Source organism: Lissotriton helveticus, chromosome 8, assembly GCF_964261635.1.
Source record: "Lissotriton helveticus chromosome 8, aLisHel1.1, whole genome shotgun sequence".
NCBI classification, from domain to species: domain Eukaryota; kingdom Metazoa; phylum Chordata; class Amphibia; order Caudata; family Salamandridae; genus Lissotriton; species Lissotriton helveticus.
Genome location: NC_136069.1, coordinates 119,400,461 through 119,421,888, shown reverse-complemented (window position 1 = coordinate 119,421,888; position 21,428 = coordinate 119,400,461). Strand labels below are relative to the sequence as shown.

Sequence of the window (21,428 nt, the reverse complement as noted above, 5' to 3'; positions counted from 1 at the left end):
CAAACATTTCTAACAACACACTAGAGCGCTAACTGACTGTTTTGGAATCCTTCACTGTACTGCAAAGCTATCGTTTGTCACTATGTACAGCTGTACTGTAACCTAAAACCACACTTCCCTCCACACATTTTAAACTGGTGTAAAATATCACACTCACCCTCAACCCCTCACCCTCAACATCAACCCCTCACCCTCACCCTCACTCACCCTCACTCACCCTCACTCACACTCACCCTCACTCACCCTCACTCACCCTCACCCTCACTCTCACTCACCCTCAACCCCTCACCCTCACTCACCCTCACCCACCCTCACTCACCCTCACTCACCCTCAACCCCTCACCCTCACACAGTGGAATAGGTCTCGGAGCATTTGAGTTAGAGCTTTTAGAAATGTTTATGGTTTTTTTTTTTTAATTCTTTAGCATTGGCTACAGGAAACAAAAATGCTAAAGATTTACAAAAAAAACCCATAAACAATTCTAAAAGCACTAACTCTAATGCTGCGAGACCTATTGCATTTCCAATGCTTGTTAAACTAATGGAAAGGAAAAGGCGGGAATGTGATAGGGAAGTCTAGGACTTGTGATGAAGATTACCAGTAAGTAAGCAGAGAATAAATGCAAAGGCGGTGTATCAAGTAGATTTCTGCAGAATATTGGATATATTGGATATATCTATGGCCTGATTCTACACCGGGCCTTGAACCGGAAATCACAGCTCCTCTGGCCACAGAAACTAACACTGGCTCTTTGTCTGGTGGAATGAAGGAAATGGAGGGGATGATCACACCCTCCAGAGCACTACGCATGCGCCCTCTTCATGACCTCTCTGTCATTGACCTTTCTGGACGTCACCACGCACAGCGCCCTCCCTCAGCCCGTGAATCAGCCCTTGTCTCTCGTGTGCCTGCCTGGCATTTTTCCTCGTCAATTTAGCAAATTATGTGATTTCGCTTCCTCCTGGCTGTTCCTAAATTGTATTAGCAGTGTACATGTGGAGCCTGTCAGCCTGAAAGACAAGCGAGCAAGCAGATTGCTGACTAATTATTTGTAAAACTTCTCTCCAAGTGAGGCTCTTTCTTATTTGGAAAAATCAGAAAAATACGCTGGCATGAAGTGAAAACAAAAGAAACGCCAACAAAGAAACGCCATATTGATCAGTAAACTATGAAGAAATGTTAAAAGGAATAATTATTATTGGGGAGAAAGAGTAACATTGTGTTAATTATGTTGTTCACCTCCCTCCCACCAAGTGGGTGGGTGGCTTCAGATAGTAGAGTGAAATTCAGAATCAGAAGAGGTACCAGTGCTTAATTTGAGCCGGTGGTTGAAGGTGGGGCCTACCAGCACTCATTGTTTGGGGACAGGTACTACTCATCAGACTTTGACCCAGACAGAGAGAAAAACACAAAAGGAGGAAAGAGAGAGGAAGAGAAAGATGGTAAAACAGTGCCAAAGGGAGAGCGCAGGGGTGACACATAACCTCCAGGAGTGAGATAAGGGGGCAGGGAGTGTGTGGGGGTGGAGTAAAGAGGCAGGCGGTGGAATCAAGACCGCACAGCCTCGGTATTCACCACCCTGATCTCCGATAGCGCCCGCTGGGGGCTTCTGAGTAAAACTTTGGGGCCCAGCACTTCTTCTTTACAAATAAAGCACTGGGCTCAGGAATAAAGGGCGATATGAATAACCCCAAAAACACGAAAATAAGACCTGCCCAGTGAGAAAAAAGAAGAGGGTCAGGGGTAACCCTCCTAAAAATTCCAGTCTTTTTAATGCAATTAATTCTCAGAAATATGAGGAACCCAGTTCTATGGAAAGGTGCTGTCAGAACCGATTTCACCAGGTTTGTTTTTCTGCGTGATACAACCTATTTGAGACATCTCACTTGGAGGGTCTCGCTTTATAAGAGAAACATACAGTACCAGGTTAGCATAGGATAGGATAGATAGGATAGGATATATATTTATAGAGTGCTCGAATGCTGCGGCGTCTTGGCGCTGTGTGTGAGCAGGAGGAGATTAAGTTGTAGAACTGGAGAATTTAGTTTCAGCTGTTCACATTTTTAAATGCTTTTACACGAAAGATGGTTTAAGATGCATCAAGGGCCAATTCAGTTTGTGATGTACTCTGCAATACTCATAAAAGCATATACAAAGGCATAATTAATAAGCGGTGAGACATCATAAAAACTCAATAAGCACTGTAAAGTAATTCCTTGAATTTTTGATTTCTTTCTTCTTTGGGATGATAGGTCCACAACATCTTCTTCTTCAAATCACCCTTTCATCACATCTCCAAATACTGCCAACACATGTTTCTCAGTAATCCAAGTCACTTTATCAAGGCTTGAAAAATATAACAGGGTGTTTTCCCAGAATGTGATGACATTTTAAGAATAGGCTATAGTGGGTGTCTCAATGCTTTATCTTTGTACACTAGGAATTCCTAGACCCTTTCATAATATCATGTAGTATTGTTGACGCTATCTAGAGATTTGTGTTACAACTTGTACTAATTAGGCAACCGAGAATAATTACTACTCGTAGGGAGAAGCATGTCCTCACCGGTACCACATCGCATTGCCCAAGAAAGTGACACAGCAAACTTGGGGCATATTTATAATTTTTTCATGCAACGCAACACAGCAAAACACGATCTGATGCTAAATGATGTGCTTGGTTGTATGTTAGAAAACCATACTCAGAATTAATGTCGGTCATAAATATTATGTTGCAAATGTTGCTTACAAAGATATTGTCCTATTAAGTGTAAATTTTCTACAATTAACTCCAATGGGGCTATATTGGTGTGCTTGACACTTAGGACAAGATGCTTATGTTAGACTAAACTCTGATAATAATAATTTGGTACCATACCTTGCGGGAGACAGAGTTGGGGAAATGATTGATGTCCACTATATAATCACCCTTAAAATGGCAGTATAATATACAACTCTGATGGGAGCTAGTTAGTAGATGCAGGCCGGAATGGGGTGGCAGGTGTAGGCAAAAGAAGGGTGGCATGCACAGACAAGAAAGGGATGGCAGGCGCAGACAAGGGAGGGGCAGGAGGTGCAGGAAGGAAAATTGATTATGGGGTGTTTCCTTCTAAACATTGGCAAGGTGCTTTTGCTTACAGGCTCTACTTCCCCTAACCATGATCAGCGATTAAGCCAAATCTACATGAATTTGTGACCTCCTTTCCTTGGCATTTGTGGGCACCAAGTATGTTGCAGACTAGGCTTTCCAATCAGTGGCAGTCTGGACAGAATGTCAGGATGAAACAATCTGCTGGGAAAAGGCCTTTGATTCAGCTTTAATGATCTATTATAGTTTCAAAACAGCGAGGATTGAATAACTTCCTGTCCCAAACCTCCAGAGGATGTGAATCAGACAAGCCCATTCCAAGATGGTGACCTGCACTTCCTGGTTCTGATAAGATGGGCTATCATGGATCTTCTGTAAAGGCCAAGTAGTCTTGGGAGGAGGTGTGTTGCAATCCTTCGGAGGTTTCTCCAGCGCTCATTGCCCCTTACACTGCATTCCCATGTTTCCTTTCGGGTTCTGCATGTTCTTCTGGATTTTATCCTTACTTGCTTTATTCTGCTTTTTAGACACTGTCTATTTTGTGCATATTTTCTGAGAATTTGTTTTTGGACTTTGTGTCTTTTCCTCTTAAATTACCTTTCTTCTTTTTCCCCAGAGTCTTGTTTTTGACCCACTACTCCTTGCTGTCTTTTTTATCCTTCTTTTTAGACCACACAGCATGGTGTCTGAGGAAGGTCCCCATATCCTACTTCTGAACTAAGAAGACTCACGGCTTGATCTTCACCAGACCCCAGTCTGATAGCAAAGCTTTGGTCATTCTCCCTAATTAAGGAAAGAGTCAACTCTGTCTGATTCCAGCCCTCGAAGGAGGTGCCACCAGCATCATTCCTTTGTAGAAGAGCCGCATGCTCAGAAGTGGGGAGGTAAATACTGGGTAAGGTTTACGCTCATCAATGCTACTCAAGCATGTGGCACAAATGAAGCGCTGTTCAGGTAGGGTTTACTAATTGCAAGCCTGAAACCAGTGCCAAATTTCACCATTGTAGAGTGTGAACAATATTTCAGTCTACCTTTGCCCCATATTGCAAGATACATTTGACCAGACAGCGGTCAATCAAATCCTCCTCAATCAAGAATTACATTGTTAGACGGGGACCCAGAGGGTCGGCCGAATACTGGGGGAGAGGCCTCCGATGAGGGCTGTCCCTGGCGATCGTACAGACAAGTCACTTCCCTCCCCACAGATAGACACCACACAAGGATGAGATCAATACTCTTTATATAGGGTTCTTGCGGCAAGGTTATCAGCGGTACAGGAGATTCAGGACTCGAGGGTCCTCTCAATTCTAGTCTCTGTAGGGAAAGGGGGTAGCGGGACAGTCTTGGTACCGGATTGGTACAGGAGGTGGCAGGAGGGAAGCTCACAATCCTCGAGCTTAGGAGTCTGCGGGGTCGGGCCGTGGCAGCGCCAGCAGGCCGAGGCGATGGTTCAAATGGCGGAGGGCCGCGGCAGCGCCAGCAGGCCAAGATGATGGTTCACGTTGCAGAGGGCCGCGGCAGCGCCAGCAGGCCAAGATGTTGGTTCACGCTGCAGAGGGCCGCGGCAGCGCCAGCAGGCCACGATGTTGGTTCACGTAGCAGAGGGCCGCGGCAGCGCCAGCAGGCCAAGATGAGGGTTCACGTTGCAGAGGGCCGCGGCAGCGCCAGCAGGCCAAGACGAATGTTCACGTTGCAGAGGGCCGCGGCAGCGCCAGCAGGCCAAGACGAAGGGTTCACAGAGCAGGGCTGCGGCAGCGCCAGCAGTCCGCCAAGGATGAGTTCTTCTCGGTGTCTCTCGACTCCAGGATACAACTACCCTCCTGGTCTGGGGCTGCCCCAGTTATAGGTCTGGTTCCCTTTGATGTCCGGACCCTCGCGCCTTGAGGTCGGGAGGTCCGGAATGAGGGAGTCCCGACACCCAGCAGGGGGTTGGAGCCAGCGCCCAGGGAGGCCGGGGGTGATCGACACCCGGCGGAGGAGAGCCGTTGACGCCTTCTTCTTTCATTGACCTGCCAAATGGTCTCTTTACCTCCTGTGTGGAGGTTGGTGCCTCGATGTCGGGGCCGGGCCAGGCCCAGGGTTGGGGTCGAGTCGAGGCCACGTGGCCTCGTGTTGTAGTGTCCAAAGATGGCTGCCGGGCCGGGGCCATGGGGCTGACGGGGACCCGGCCAGCCGGTACGGGAGGGTTCAGGAGCTGGAGTCCCGGTGTGGACGGGTTGTGGATTACCTCGGGGGGTTGTTGGGGTGGCTCTTGCTGGGGATTCAGGGAGAGCCGGGGTCCGGGCCCTGTTGTGCGTAGGGGGGGACGGCCCGGCTACGAGGCCTGTCCAACATACATGATATGCTGAACTCTTCTCTGCAAGCTTGTCTTTTCATCACCTGCTCTATGCACAATGGCAAATGGCAGCAACGTCATTCTTTTCAAACTTTTTTTTATTTTCAAACGTTTTTTAAAAATAATACAATGGTAGTGAGGACGAAAAGAACATCAGAAGCGAGATTACAAGGAACGTGTTAAGTTGCGATGCCAGATCGCATTTATAAGTGGTGCACTGTTTACCACAGCTGTTAAAGTTTGCACCCTCTGCTCAATTTCAGCTCATCAAACCTGCCCGAATTTAACAGGAGAAGAAGACAGATCTAAGGAAATACAGATTCTGGTGCAGTAGGCACTGAAATCTGCATGCTATTCCCAAAAAGTCACAATAGGTGATAGTTATTGGTCATGATAAATTCCAAACAGCGCAGTGTTGATTTGTATCAAGTGCAATAATTATTATATTTGACAAGTGCCACTTGAAGTCGGAGCCCAACTGTTTTCTGCAAAGTACATCTTATTCAGAACCATTTTCATGCTGTTAAATAAGGCTATGTGCAGTCCTTAATTTGTGCCTGTGGTTTCCGATGCTCAGCACCTGCACTTAATTGTCAACACCGGCACTTATGACAGCAGCTACATTGTTTGTGTAATTTAGAGATGAGCAGAACAAAAGTTGTTTATTTACTGAATATACATTAAAAACACCTATCACCTGGCGCCCAAGCCTCGAACATTCTGAACTGTCACACTTCTATGCAGATGTGTAGGTACTATCATGGGCAGCTGTGGCAGTGGCAATGGGTGGTGCAAGCTACATTGACCTTATGACGAGGGCTCTGGCACTTTTTTTTTTTTTTTACAAATGAAGCACTATGTGGAACATAAATTGTCAAAAGAAGTCATGATTTTCCGACAGAAGTGGCACATCGAAAAACTGAAACCTTTGCAAAGTTGAAAAGTATTCCAGAGTCCTTTGCAAAGGTTAACAATACAAGGTTGTAATTTCGCTCATCCTCACAAAGGCTTTCACTACCTATGATCCCAAACTGTGGCACAGTGACTGTTACATGATAAGCAGTCACTTTACAAAATAACAACAGCAATAAATAAGGGTCTACAAACTCTACAGAGCATTAAGCAAAAGCTAACAGTTTCTGTTGGTTTTTAGGTCTTGCCACAAAAGAAACCTTGAGAACTTTACCAAAAGCTTGCAGGGAGCTTAGAGCCTGCCCACTGCTCTGATTGGTTGGCTTATTGTCAGTCTTATTTTCTTGCTTCTTATTCAATGGCTTTTTTTCGCTTCTTGTATTTGTCTTTCCTCTGAAGCACAGTCTCTGCACCATGCTTTTAAATAACTGACCTGCATCCTTACAGCATTCATTTTAGGGAAGTACTTTTGTCTTTTTTTGGGAAGCACTGAAGAGAGTGCATGTGTTTTCCTGCCCTCTCACTTGTGTGCTTCCCACCCTACCAAATGCCTACCCTTGTGTTGTGTGTTGCTTTCTCCCTAGAGTGCTGCTCCCTCTTGTGCGCATCTCTCCCTCCCAAGTGCCCTGCACAAGAGGACCTGAGAGCTTGAATGTGCAACACTTTACTTGTGGCACAAGAGGACCTGAGAGCTTGAATGTGCAACACTTAACTTGTGGCACAAGAGGACCTGAGAGCTTGAATGTGCAACGCTTAACTTGTGGCACAAGAGGACCTGAGAGCTTGAATGTGTGACACTTAACTTGTGGCACAAGAGGACCTGAGAGCTTGAATGTGCACCGCTTAACTTGTGGCACAAGAGGACCTGAGAGCTTGAATGTGCGACACTTTACTTGTGGCACAAGACAAGAGGACCTGAGAGCTTGAATGTGTGATACTTTACTTGTGGCACAAGACAAGAGGACCTGAGAGCTTGAATGTGCGACACTTTACTTGTGGCACAAGAAAGAGGACCTGAGAGCTTGAATGTGCAACGCTTAACTTGTGGCACAAGAGGGACCACAGAGCTTGAACGTGCGACACTTAACTTGTGGCACAAGAGGACCTGGGAGCTTGAATGTGCAACACTTTACTTGTGGCACAAGAAAGAGGACCTGAGAGCTTGAATGTGCAACGCTTAACTTGTGGCACAAGAGGACCTCAGAGCTTGAATGTGTGACACTTAACTTGTGGCACAAGAGGACCTGAGAGCTTGAATGTGCAACGCTTAACTTGTGGCACAAGAGGACCTGAGAGCTTGAATGTGTGACACTTAACTTGTGGCACAAGAGGACCTGAGAGCTTGAATGTGCGACACCTTATTTGTGGCACAAGACAAGAGGACCTGAGAGCTTGAATGTGTGATACTTTACTTGTGGCACAAGACAAGAGGACCTGAGAGCTTGAATGTGTGATACTTTACTTGTGGCCAAGAAAGAGGACCTGAGAGCTTGAATGTGAAACACTTTACTTGTGGCACAAGAGAAGAGGACCTGAGAGCTTGAATGTGAAACACTTTACTTGTGGCACAAGACAAGAGGACCTGAGAGCTTGAATGTGAAACACTTTACTTGTGGCACAAGAGAAGAGGACCTGAGAGCTTGAATGTGAAACACTTTACTTGTGGCTGAAGAGGACCGGCGAGCTTGAATGTGTGACACTTTACTGGTGGAACAAGAGGACCTGAGAGCTTGAATGTGCAACGCTTAACTTGTGGCACAAGAGGACCTGAGAGCTTGAATGTGTGATACTTAACTTGTGGCACAAGAGGACCTGTGAGCCACGGTTCTTTGCAGCAGGACAGAAAAGCTAAGCCAAGCAGGTTTTAATGAAATATGCCCCAGTTCTCCAGAGCGCGAGCTCTCTACTGCTCCCTGTCAGTTCTGGAGGGTTCAAGACATATTGTGTGAACAGACACGTCAATGTCATGCTCTGCTAATAATTTGTACCAAAATGTGCTGACCGGCTCGAGACTGGATGTGTTTAAATGTATGTCAAGAATATATTCTGACTCATTGAATAACAGAGTCCATTTATATTCGGAACTTCACAAACTACGCTTCCCCCTGGCACCTAATAGGCGGTAATGTTCCCTAACAGAATGTACTCCTTTTTATCGACTTTAAGTGGATAAAAAGCTGAGTCAGTTCTGAAGGGATTTGAATTTATAAACTGCAGGCTACAGTCGGATCTTACTAGAGGGCGCTGAACACACAGAGCTGACGTTCAGAGTTAAAGTATAACATTGGTTCACACCTGGGCTGATTCAAAATGTCCATTCCTGACGTGGTGCGCTCAGCATTTCATCTTACGGCAACCCATGAAAGGAGGAGCAATTGCTAAATGTGAAAATATTGCTGATATTTTTATGCAAGCGCAATTCATTTTTTTCAAATATATATTTAAATTGGAGAATGTGACTTTGCATGAGGGGAGTAACATATCATTTTGATTTTCTAGGCGGGGAAGCAGGCAGGGAGGATGAGGAGACATGAAATGATACAGAACTTGGACCACTCACATTGTGTGTGCAGCATCTTGAAGGTCTGACATCTGACCCCTTTTGTCCTTGGTGGCAAGTGGGAGATTCTTGGTAGTCAATAAACCAAAAAGCCAGGGTTCATGCTCGATCCCTTGTGCCAGTAATCTGTCTGTTGTAAATATGCTGAGAGTTGTTTCCTAATCACTTTCTCCAACAATTTTATGCAGCTGGAAGAGAGAGATGGATCTAAAGTTGAAAGAACTGTAGGGTTCGAGGAAGGCTTTTAAAAAGTGGCTCACAAAGCAGCCACAGTAGGTAGTGGGAGTGCCTGCCGGGCAGTGACGTGGGGAGGGGCAGGGTGGGGGGTAGTAATGTATGGATTACGAACCTTAACAGGTAAGTAAACATATAAATAAATAAAACGAATTTCGTTGCGCGCACTGCATCACCAAATACCCGGCCTGTACTCCCACTACCGGCCACAGCTGTTAAAAAGGGATATGAGTTGGCCTGATGGCTATGGCGGTCGACCTTGAATCTGGGGAACTGGGTTCGAGTCTCAGCAATGACGCTGAACATCCTGTGATTCTGGGTAAATCACTTAATCTCAAAAACAACAATTGATGGACAGAATGCAGATCAATGTCATACATTCACCCCAGTACAGAGATCTGGGCCTAAATCCATCGTTTTTTTGCACTCCACACCACCCCAGTTCCGACATGGCCATATGCAAATCAGCATCGACCCTGTGCCTCATGGGAAATGTCCAGCCCGAACTGCCAAGTCATGTCTTTTTCTGGACCGGAATCAAGCATCCTAGGACCGGTTTCTGGCTATCAGCCGTCATCAGCCAGGATAGCTTGACTCCAGTGGTGTGGAGAGCATGGGACTCACGTCTGAGCATACCCATCCCACTCAGGGTTACAAATGCAAAAACAACAATCACTTAATCTCACCCTGCCAAACAAAAATGAATGTGTCCTCATGTAATGCAACTGGTGCTATGTAAAGTGCTCTGATACCAGATACCGGGTAATGTTCGCGCTGTATAAAAATCCTTTAAAAAAAAAACCTCTTATTATTATTATTAGGAAGCTTATAAAGCGCTATGGTTACTCCAACTGGAGTGTCCCCGTGCTAGGACATAAATGAACCCCAGCGACCCTCCCAAGCTAACCACCATCCAGCACGGACATCCACACATTGATGGCACCCTACTACTTTACCCAATGAACTAGAAATATTCCCTTGAGTGAGAATGATTAGGAGAAGCCAAAAAGGGTCAGGGAAAAGCAATACCACAATACAAGTATATATAAAGAATTCTTACGATTTATTGAAAATATACAAATGTTAAAAAGAGAGTGGTCCAAAAATGGAACCCACTCAGCATTAATAAAACAATAAAACAATAAAAAAGGTTTCAATTTTGGCCAGCAAGATTGAATCACAAAAGACAGAAAAAACAGTAAGACATAAAATTTGTGCAATACTTATTGTATATTCGGACTCTATTGTGAACACCTAAGCTATATGTACTATAATACAATATTTCAGCGAAGATGTCGAGATCCTGAATTATACTGGGTGAAGCGTCGACGCGTTTCGGTGGTTTTCCAAGTTATTGTCCACCTTTATCAAGACACCTTTTGGTTTCTGTCGTGGTGTTGGGGTCTATATAATTGCCCTTGGAGTCCGTATGTTTAGCTCGAATTTCTATATTATACCATTTTTGAATGCCAATTGTGTGGGGCTGTATCTCTGGATTGTGTATCCGGTATGGTACTCCTGTAGATATAGGTACCTAGGCGTATAATCAATTCAGAGTTGTTGTGCCTAAAATATATATTGCTGGTCTTCTTTACTTAGTTAAAATCCAGAGGCGCCTAAGTCTTGTCCTTGCAGGGTTAGGTTCCGTTTCTCTAGTGATCCGCAAAGGACTGCTCACTTCTCTGGTTATAGTTAGTCTTTAAATTGTAGAACCAGAGGCATTAACATCATGTCCTCGTGTTATGTGGTTCTGTTGTTTCACGACGGACTGCCTGCTTCTCTGGTTCAACTTTAGCCCTCCCGGGGGGTGACAGAAGAGCCAGGTTTTCAGTTTCTTGCGGAACAGAGACTCAGACGTCCTCAGATCCAGACTCACATGTCCTCAGATCCAGGAAACCAAAGGATCTCCCGCCAGCCCGTGCCTTCCACACCCTGGGCACAGTCAATCTAGCACTGCCCAACGATCTCAGATTACGAGCAGGCTGGTATACTGCCGGGAGGGGAAGAAGAAAACGCGGCCTCCTTTTCCTAAGGATCCTATGACTAAAGCATAGGGCCTCAAAGGTGACTCTGGCCCGGATAGGGAGCCAATGCAGTTCCTTCAAAGCTTCTCCCACCAAAGCCCTCCTTGGGATATTCAGGATAAGCCGGGCTGCGGCATTTTTGAACTTCTACAAGATGTTAAGATTTTTTGCAGTCACCCCTAGATACAGGACATTGCAATAGTAAAGGCGAGACGTGATCAGAGCCTGTACAATAGTTCTTTTAGCACCCGCTTCAATACCTTAGGTACGATGGCAGTGTCCAATAATGTATTAAATAAAAATAAATATGGCATTGAAAACAGAGTTTATGGTCTCAGCAGCCATCACTAAAAGCAAGGCAGGCAGGCATGGCAAGGGGGGACCAGAGCTGCACTTGAGGGTGGCCTGTGCGGATTCCCGCAGGGTTAGAAGCTCAAACTGGGGTAAGCTGCTGCCTGCCAAGGAGGGAGACTCAGTGGGCAGCCCCAAGCCCTGGCCGATCCCAGGACAATAACTGTGGAGCTGTCATTAATGCAAAGGATGCTGATCCAGTGATGAGACCCTTCATAGCCAAGCTGAGTCTAAGGCATGAAGTCAGAATGGCTTTATTCTATCACTAAGAATTCACTGCAACTGATTAGAAAGATAACATTTGGGAAAAAGTTGATGAAAAATTTAAGCACAATCTTGGAGGCTCCCAACAAGTGCCAGTTTGATGAGCATTCCAATATCTTTGGTGTAAGATTTCAACTACATTATTATTATTATTATTATTAGTAGTAGTAGTGTTATTCCTATTAATAATTAATCATTATGAATTTACATTTATCAGGCACACACATTTTTGAGCACATGAAATCTCAAGATGCATATAAATAACATATTGAACAATTCTCAGAACTGTACAAAGTCCCCTTCATCCACTCCTGTATTAGTCAAAATATACAACAAATGGATATAAACAAAACTCTAGTAATATTCCTCTTTTTACATGGTAAGCTCCAAGGGGGTACAAACACAGTACAAACAGTGTCCCAAACAAGATGAGATGTCTTGGGTCAAAGAGTCAGACTACCCAAAACACCCAGAAAGGTTCATCATGCCATTTTGGGTTTGTTTAGTTTATATTTAAAAATATGTTGCATTTGATTCCTTCAGGTATGCATTCAAGTGATATAGGCTGGGCATCATTACCCTTTTAAAACCAAGTCTACCTGTTCACACCTCAATACCGCACTATTTGGCTTATGGAGGCCAGCAAAACCCTCATCAACAGTGTGTAAAGCACCAGATCAGAAAGATACTGTGGGACTAGGTTGTGAGTTACGGTTCATATAAAACATTAAAGGCCTGATTCCGGGTTTGGCGGATGGTATACTCACAAACGTAACGGATATACCGTCAGCTGTATTATAAGTTCCATAGGATATAATGGAATTGTAATATTACTATTAGAATTTACCCAGATTTAAATTTGATTTAGGCCCCTGGATCAATCGAGGCAGGTGAAGAATCTGAGCATTAAATACCAGGGGAACAGGGCTGAGCTCTGGTGGAATTCTAAGGCCACTGGTACCCTGCGTGGCCGAACTAATTGTTCGGCTTTTACGGTCAGGTCGAACCTAACCCGCTCCAAGGCTTCTTTCCTGACGTTTAACCCACGATCAAGAGATCGAGGAGAATTGATCTGCAAATCTAATAGTATTAATGCTGCCAATCAATCTCAATCTCACAACCCTAGAAAAGACTCTGCAATAGACATCAAAGCGGCCCGTCCTTCTTAATGGATGGAAACCAGACTGCAAATCACACAGCAGAGTTACTCTCAAGCCATCCTTCCATTGAGCAGTACCCCCTGCTTCCACGGTCTTCACACCAAAGATAAATCTGGATAGAAGACAGAGAATTGCTGGGTTAGTAGGGTCTTGTTTCATCTCTTTAGTAACTACCATTGAGGTTCTTTGATTTTCGACTTCGTCCCGTATTCGGCCGCCATTTTGAGTCCCGTTGCCATTTTGTGTTGCCCTCACTCAGGCAGCACGGCGAACGGAGTGTTTTTGCCTTTTCCAGCTGCTACGTGTCTTTTCTGTTAAAAAGTAACCCTCTGCCCTTGTTTACCAAACCGATGTCAGGGTCTGGCCGAGTCCACTAATCCATGTCTAGGCTGATTGATCCCTGTCTCGACTGACTGTTTGGCGCTCCCCATTCTCTCTTTACTTTATCTTATCCGACTGGCCTTCGCTATTCTCTCCTTTTATTCATTGCATGCTTAAATTGTCAGGGCATTGTTTTTCGTCAACGAGGCATTGACGAAGCATACAGTGCTGGCCACTGGTACCCCTATATTAGTTTTCATTAGAGTCAGCAGTGGAAACTCTTTACAAGAGCTTGGTCGCCATATTTATACCACCTTAAGTACCACACTGTCTTTCGAGAGTCACCGACTAACTACACTCATAGTTAGATTTTCATTACTTACGATCAATGGATTGCTGTCTATACTTACTTCAGTGGCAAAATGGCCCGGCTATTATAAATATATCAAAATGGTGCACCTACTGAGGAAACACCATTTGGAAATTCTACTCACTCCCAATACATTACTAAAAAATATTTACCCAGCTCCTTTATTTAATTAGAATAGCCAGTGTCTTTGAGGAGAATAGCCAGCATCTTCATTTAAGTGGAATACCCTGCTTCTTCAGTTCAACCTATTTGAATTTGTGTATGGAACAAGGAACCACAGCACAAGCACAAAACATGTTTTGCATATTGAAAAAAAGAATAAGCCGATTAACAATTTTTTCCTTACTTTAAACCTGCTGATTTTTCACCAGCAAAGAACCAACGCGAGAATGACAAGGGAATTTGAAGAGCTCCTGGGAGTGTGAGATTTTTGTAGATTTCTATACATGAGGAAATCTATGCAAGTCCTAGGTGACAGTTTGCAACATGTACTTTTCTTAGTTATCATAATATATAAGACCAAAATGATTAAAAGTCCATATTAAAACAAGTAAGACAACTATTTCTCAGACTCCCATTCTTTTATCATTATACATTTTTTTCACTGATATATTTAAGAAGGAGTTGTATACTCTTCTGCCCGACCGGTGTATCAGTGAGAAGCTTGCATTAAACCCCAGATATAAGTAAAAGGTAAATAACATGCGATGGTGGCCTACCGCAGGAGATTAGGTGCCCAGACCAGGGCCAGGTTCCGGGAGTGCATGTTGGTCATAGAACTGAAGGACGCAATGTTGGACAGGTGCTTGCTGAGATATTCCAGGGTCCTGCAAAAGATGGGAAGAGAGGGAAAACCTTTTAATCACTATTTACTGCAGTTTTATCTACAACATACACAAGTCTGGTGCAAGGATGTTTGCTATCTAGGATAAAGTTGCTTATGGAAAGCCCACTCAACCCCCCACCACAGCAGCAGTATTTTCTGCCTGCAGGTTCAGACTAGGCTCTTCTTCAAGTGGCTTCAGGAGACCGGCTCATCCTGTCTTGCCTGAGAATTGGTCCTGTCTGTAATTAACATCAATGTTGTGTTTAGCATCAGAGTGAACTTGGACTATTTTGTAAACAACACAATCTATGGTTCACCTACATGGACAGGATGGGAGAATAGGCTAGGGAGTTGTTTGTTCAGTATAACCACATTTTTGAGGAGCATAACCAATGGGATATAGCCCGCAGACTGCCCCTACATTCTTCCATGCAGATGTTAGATTTAACAGCTGTCTGCTGGGGGATGGAAGAGGGGGTAGTGGGGCCTGGATGTCTAGCTGTACTGATTTCTGGGTATGTGAAGGCATCTGGGTGGTAGCTATACCTGCAATGTGGCATGTGGGTGACAGCTGTGCCTCTTACTCCTGGGGATGTGGAAACTTGCTAAACCTGTAATTGGGCATCTTCCAGGATCAACGCACCGGTTACTACTGGCTATGTGGGAGCTGTGTGGGTAACAAAGGTAGAAAACCATCTACTCCAGTTATATCAAAAAATGATAATCAGTTATGATCTTTTTTAGGGTTGAAAGAATACTATACAGGATGTATATATGGTGTTGCTGAAAAGATCACGAAAAGGAGGATTTTGTTAAAAAAATATGTGGAATTCCAATAGTGGGAGACGGTGTTTTGAAACCTAAAAAGTTTGTGGTGGCTGTTCCAGTGTTAAAACCGTTTGACACCAAATGCAAAAATTAGCAAGGCAACTGAGACATGGGTTGGAAGAAAGCTGTGTGTTGCCGTAGCAAATGTTTTTTACTCCATCACAAATAAGGAAGGGTTAGAAGGAATCTCATGTCAGACGTGGTGTGAGGTGCAGAATAGATATCGGGGAACAGGATAGCCGTGTAAAACGCATCTTCAAGGAGATTTCTCATTGTATATGAGACTGGTGGATCAACTACCAATAATTGGCAATTTTCTGTTTAGTAGAGGGCCACTAGTGGTCCAAAGTGTTGAAAAGAGAGACAGAGTGGGGGCTCTTAAACAACACTTACACCCTGATTTCTGATGGCCTGGAATGGACCCAAGTGTGGAAGGGAAAGTCAAGATTTTCATATGCGGCTCATGAAGTGATAAATCTCAAACCATGGTATATCCTACTCCTGCGGTGGACACTCCAGATAGTTCATGGGAGAAGATAGCGTCCTACATCTTGGGGCCATATAGAGCACTAGAATCTTGTCCTATGTATCAGCGGAAGCTGACTATTATTCTCGGTGGCTTGAGGTCAAATTTGGTAATCAGCTAAATGCTGGAACTGGAACTCTTCTTGGAAGAGTTATTTATCAAAGTAGGCTTTGCCAAGGGAGTTGGTTATAGATAATATACACCAGCCAGGCTCGATGAGAGAATTCCTGTGACAGAAGAGTGTGAAGCAGTCTTAGCAGTAATTCTTTATTATCCTCAAAAGAAAAGCCAAGTTGAAAGGTGGAATCGTGCACTCAGAGGGTCGCCCGTTGGTGTTGTGTGAAGGGGGAAACTGGAAGGAAACAAAATGATGCTATAGGATTATTGCATCAAAAACCCTTAAAATGTGTCCCAATGTCCCATAGGAGATGATGCAGGGTAAGAAGTCAGCAGGAATTTTGAGACAGAGCTGGGTGCCAAGTAAATGGAACATGGGGATGTTTGAATAACATAACATAACATAACATAACATAACAGGTGTATTTGTAAAGTGCACGTTCACCCCAGAATAGCGTGGGGAGTAGGAGCTGAGAACTGGACAGTGAAGGTGGTAACTGTTTTGTGCTGTAACGGGATCAGCGTGAGATTGGCATAAATCAATCAAACAGTATTTGTAAAGTGCACCACCGTCACCCCACGTGGTCTATGCACACTGTGTCTCAGTCGAAGAGCCAGGTCTTGAGTCTCTTTCTGAAATCTGCCAGCAAGGAGGCTGTACGGAGCCGAAGGGGCATGACTGGTTAGTTTAATAGGTGATGGAAGACTGGTTAGGATGTTTATGACCACTTCAGAAAAGAGTTTGACTTATGGTGATCAACTTGAGTGATGGGAACATCTGAAACATGGGTAAGGCAGTGAACGTTCCAGAGCATGTGTCGGAAGACAGCACAGGTGTCAGTCATGTAAAGTATGAAAGTAAAGTGAGCAGTGAGCTTGGTGAGGAGGTGCAATTGAGAGTCCAGAAAAGAATTTCCAAAATGTTGGAATTTTCAGTGCTTAATTTGTGCATGTGTTTTCCGGTGCTGAGCACCGACACTTATTCTTATTGCGCAGCAGGTCTGATAGCAAACATTTGTAGTTTAAAAAACACAAAGTGGGAAACGGTGGCTTTTGTGATGTGCAGTGCCGTGTCCAACCTTTGAGCTAAAAATACCATTACATACCCACAGCTGCTAATACTGTTTAGTAACAAGCAGGAATCTCGAGTTGCCAACAGCCTAGCATTAGGGGGTCAAAGGATGTGTGTTTCAACTTCCTGCTGGATCATCAGGGAGCAATAGGATGTGATGTCAGCCCCCACCCTCCATTCACTATTGCCTACATATCTGGTAGTACTTTCCTGGTGAGTTTGGGACAGCAGAACTGACAACATTTCGTGTTTCAGGAATGGTCTCAAATCTGCTTTTTTCAGCCTTTTACTGTTCTTTAATTTTTAGTCTTTCCGAGGTTTCCGGCCTTGCTTCTCATTTCACCCCCTGCCCCCCCCGCCCTCCTCCCCGAGCTGTTATTTCATCCCTCGCTCCCTTGTTTGTGTGTGTTTCGCAATCCCTGACCAAGGGGAAGGCTGAGAACCAGAGGCACAGGCTGGAACCGCGCCAAACACGCATGAATGCGACCCCCTGGGCGCCTGATTTATTGTTACTAAGCCGGTCTGTGTTTTTGTACATACATATGTTTAAAGAGATGGATCGCCATAGAAACGGTGTTTGTGTGCAGAAGAAGCCATTTCCTGCCAATTAGGGCACTGGTTTCTAACCAAGCTGGAGTTGGCATCGCAGGATCCGTCTGGGAGTTTTGTGTGATGCAGAACATTAGATTTTAGGTTGACAACAAATGTATTGCGCATAGGTTGCCGCGCCTTTAATTTGGCACAACAGCTTATAAGTAGCCATCCCTTCTATAAGGGCAACATATATAGGAGGTAAGAGCCCAGCGCGTGGAAACCAGCATCCATGGAAGAGTTTGCGTAGAGTGGAACCCATATATCGACCACCATATTCCCGATAAATAAACTAAGACAATGATTTAGTTCAGAGGTGTGAAACATCCATGCTAACCTTTACAATGTTTGATATAATGTCTTAACCTCTTGCGTGCCCAAGACTAGCTCAGCTCGTCATGCAGCACGGTGGCGCTGTGCTGATGACGAGCTGATCTCGTCATGACCGTTACGGAATGCCCATGCGGGGATAATTCCCCTACTGTGCTGGGCGTTCCATTGGAATGGGCGTGGTCATGACGAGCTCAGCTCGTCATCAGCACAGCGCCACCGTGCTGCATGATGAGCTGAGGTCGTCATGACCACCGCGGCGCCGCGCGCGGACCCCTCCCCCCCGCGCCGCGGGGGAATTAGCCCCGCGGCGAAGGGGTTATGTGGCCAGGGGTATGTCCAGATCAGGGTCACATTCCCAACACCTCCCTGCAGACCACAGTCAGGGCAAAATCGGTCTTGGGCACCTTGGGCCCGATTCACAGAATTAACTTAAGACTCAATCCTAAACTTACTACTATTTTGGTATTCACAGAATGCACTTACTACTTTTGGCATTCACAGAATGCACTTACTACTTTGGCATTCACAGAATGCACTTACTACTTTTGGCATTCACAGAATGCACTTACTACTTTTGGTATTCACAGAATGAACTTACTACTTTTGGTATTCACAGAAGTTAGGATTTTGATTTAAGTCTGTGTTAAGTCTATCTTAAGTCTGTCTTAAGTCTGTCTTAAGTCTGTCTTAAGACAAACTTAAGACAAAATCCTAACTTCTGTGAATACCAAAAGTAGTAAGTTCATTCTGTGAATGCCAAAAGTAGTAAGTGTATTCTGTGAATACCAAAATAGTAGTAAGTTTAGGATTGAGTCTTAAGTTCATTCTGTGAATCAGGCCCCTTGTGTTTCGGTTCAAGTAGGACCTTGCCTGGCAGGTCTGGCTGGAATGCCCCTATTGGAGTAGGGTCAAGACTGATTTGCATATGGTGGGTCTAAACTGAGGTGGCATGGTGAGCAAAAAAATGATGGGGTTGGAATGATACCCCAAGCGATTGCCAGTGGTTAGAGTTATTGCAGCCCTTCCTCTTATCAAGTTGTGCGTGTTTGATGTAATGCCCTAAGTGGGCAAGAGTATGACCAGACGTGGGTCCCCTGCTCACTGTGACACTGGAACCAACCTACACCCAATCAAAGGGCCTCAATCAAGGTGAACCCACTGTTTCAGAAGGACTTGGCCTGGCAGTTTGAGGAGGATTGTTTCTATTGGAGCAGGGTCACGACTGATGTGCATACAGCTGGATGCAAACTGAATTGGTGGGTAAAAGAAGGATGTGCTGGAATACTACCCAGTTAAATTCCCAATGGTTAGACTTATTGTAAGCATTCCTCGCATCTCCTTTTTGTGTTTAATGTAATGCTCTAAGGGGCCAAGGGTATGCCCAGATGTGGGCCCCATGCTCACTATGACATTGGAACCTAGCTACACCAGACTGAAGAACCCCAATCAGGGAGAAAGGGTCTTGGGATGCTTGAGCTCGACTGTTCGAGCAGGGTCAAGACTGATTTGCGTATAGCTTGGTCCAAACTGAAGTGGCCTGGTGGGCAGTAGAACGATGATTTAGAATGTTACCCCAATAGATTTGCAGTGGTTAGATTTATTGCATGCATTCCTTCCATCACCTTTTGTGTGATTGTTGCAATATCCTAAGTAGCCAAGGGTCTGCTCAGATGTGGGTCCCGTGCTCACTATACCAAAGGAACCAAGCTACACCCGACAAGGAGAAGCAGGTCTTGGTTTGCTTGTGTTCTGGTTCAGGGAGGTCCTGGCAGTTCGGGCTGGACTGTTGCTATCGAAGCAGGTTCAAAAGTGATTTGCATTTGGGTGGGTCCACACTGAGTTGGCAAGACGAGCAAGAGAACGATGGGTTGGAGTTCTACCCTAAGCAATTACCAGCGGTTAGACTTGTTGCAACTATTCTTCCATCACCATCTGGTGGACTCATTTACATAGTCAGCAATGTTCATGAATATCTTCCCTGGATCCGGTCCTCCTGGACCTACCGTGTACTCCCTTATTAGGTTGTAGATAAAAGTGGGCACAGCTTCATTCTATATTTCGCGCTTGTTTACAGGAAAACCAAATAGTTTAGTAGACCAGCTATTATGCTATAAAAATAAATGTAGCAGTGTTAGGCCCTGAAAAGAGCATTCTCTGGGGTGAATAGTCCCATCTGTTCTCCCTTATGAAGGTTCTGAAGGAAAGTAAGGAACAAGGTAGCAACATAGAGGGAAAGCAGGGATGAAAAAAACTGCAAGTGTGAGAAAAAGAGACAGGAAGTGTAGGATGGTGGATAAAAGAAGCATGAGGTGGAATTAAGGTTTTCAGCATTGGGAGCATATTTACTAACATTTCACGCAACACAGGTCAGCCAAAGAAATTACTGCCCTTGAGTAAAAGTGAGAAAGCAGAACAGTGCCAAATTTTCGAAGATTTGATGCAGTTCTCCTTTTGTAGCGCTGGCGTATTCTAACACCAACATAGGTACCCTTGTGTCTTGGGGCAAGGGTACCTGCACAGTGGTCAAGATAGCTTTTGTGCAGGCAGCAAATCTTGCTGCACAAAAACGATAATTTGAGGCTCATTCCTCTTTGTATGTGTTCAGCAAAATGCATCACACATGCAAAGAGGAAATAAAGAGGAGAAATAAAGATATTGTCCTCGCTATGCTGGCCTTGGGTTAGCGCACCATTTTGGCTCAAAAGAAAGGTTTAGAAGACTTTGGGGCATATTATCAAGGCGGTTTATCTCCGCTTTTTTGGCTTTAAAAGCCAAGAAAGCGGAGATCAAATTATCTCCCTATTACCTAGCTGTCGCTAACACCAGTTAGCGACAGCTAGTAGGAGATAGCGACCATCTTGGGCCCCGCTTTGCGTGTCAGAGATATTTATCACTAATGACATGCAAAGTGGGCGTGCCAAGATGTTAGCGACTGGAAACAGTCGCTAACATCGCTATCTTCTATTACCAACCTTTGGAGATATTCACGCTAAGCGCAAATATCTCCAAAAGCTAACACCTGCCCTGAGCAGCTCTTAGCCATGTTATCCAATGGGAGGTGGATAACATGGCTAAGAGCATTAGCTCGGTAATGCATGAATATCGCTGACTTTACAGCGATATTCATGCATTGCGGCCGATTTTTATCGCTTAGGAGATAACCCTTGATAATAGCAAGGCTCCTAAGCGATAAAAATCGCCGCAACACGGCGATAAAATTATTGCCGCTAAGCCAACATAGCGATAATTATCGCTAGTTGTTGGTAATATGCCCCTTTGCTAGTATGGGTTTCGTCAGACTACATGGGTGGATGCGTGGGAATGCCATGCTTCAGCAATGTAACGCCTACCTGACGAAAGGTAACACAAGGCAGCACTATGTGCTACCTTGAGTGCTGCCTTGTATTACATTTCTTTACAAAGCCATGCGAAACAGGGTTTGGGTGTCTTTGTAAATCCCAAAATAGATTTTGCATTAGGGCTGTGCCAAAAAAAGTGATGCAACCCTGACGCAAA

The 21,428-nt window shown here is 44.7% G+C and overlaps 1 protein-coding gene across 1 annotated transcript in view; it reads right to left on the bottom strand.

Moving 5' to 3' along the window:
• Nucleotides 1-21,428, bottom strand: part of ARHGAP31 (Rho GTPase activating protein 31) — a 529,796-nt gene that overhangs the window by 188,058 nt on the left and 320,310 nt on the right. The window contains exon 5 of the mRNA XM_078656718.1: nt 14,339-14,446. Within this exon, the coding sequence (XP_078512844.1) occupies nt 14,339-14,446 (108 nt within the window). The remainder of the gene's footprint in view (nt 1-14,338; nt 14,447-21,428) is intronic.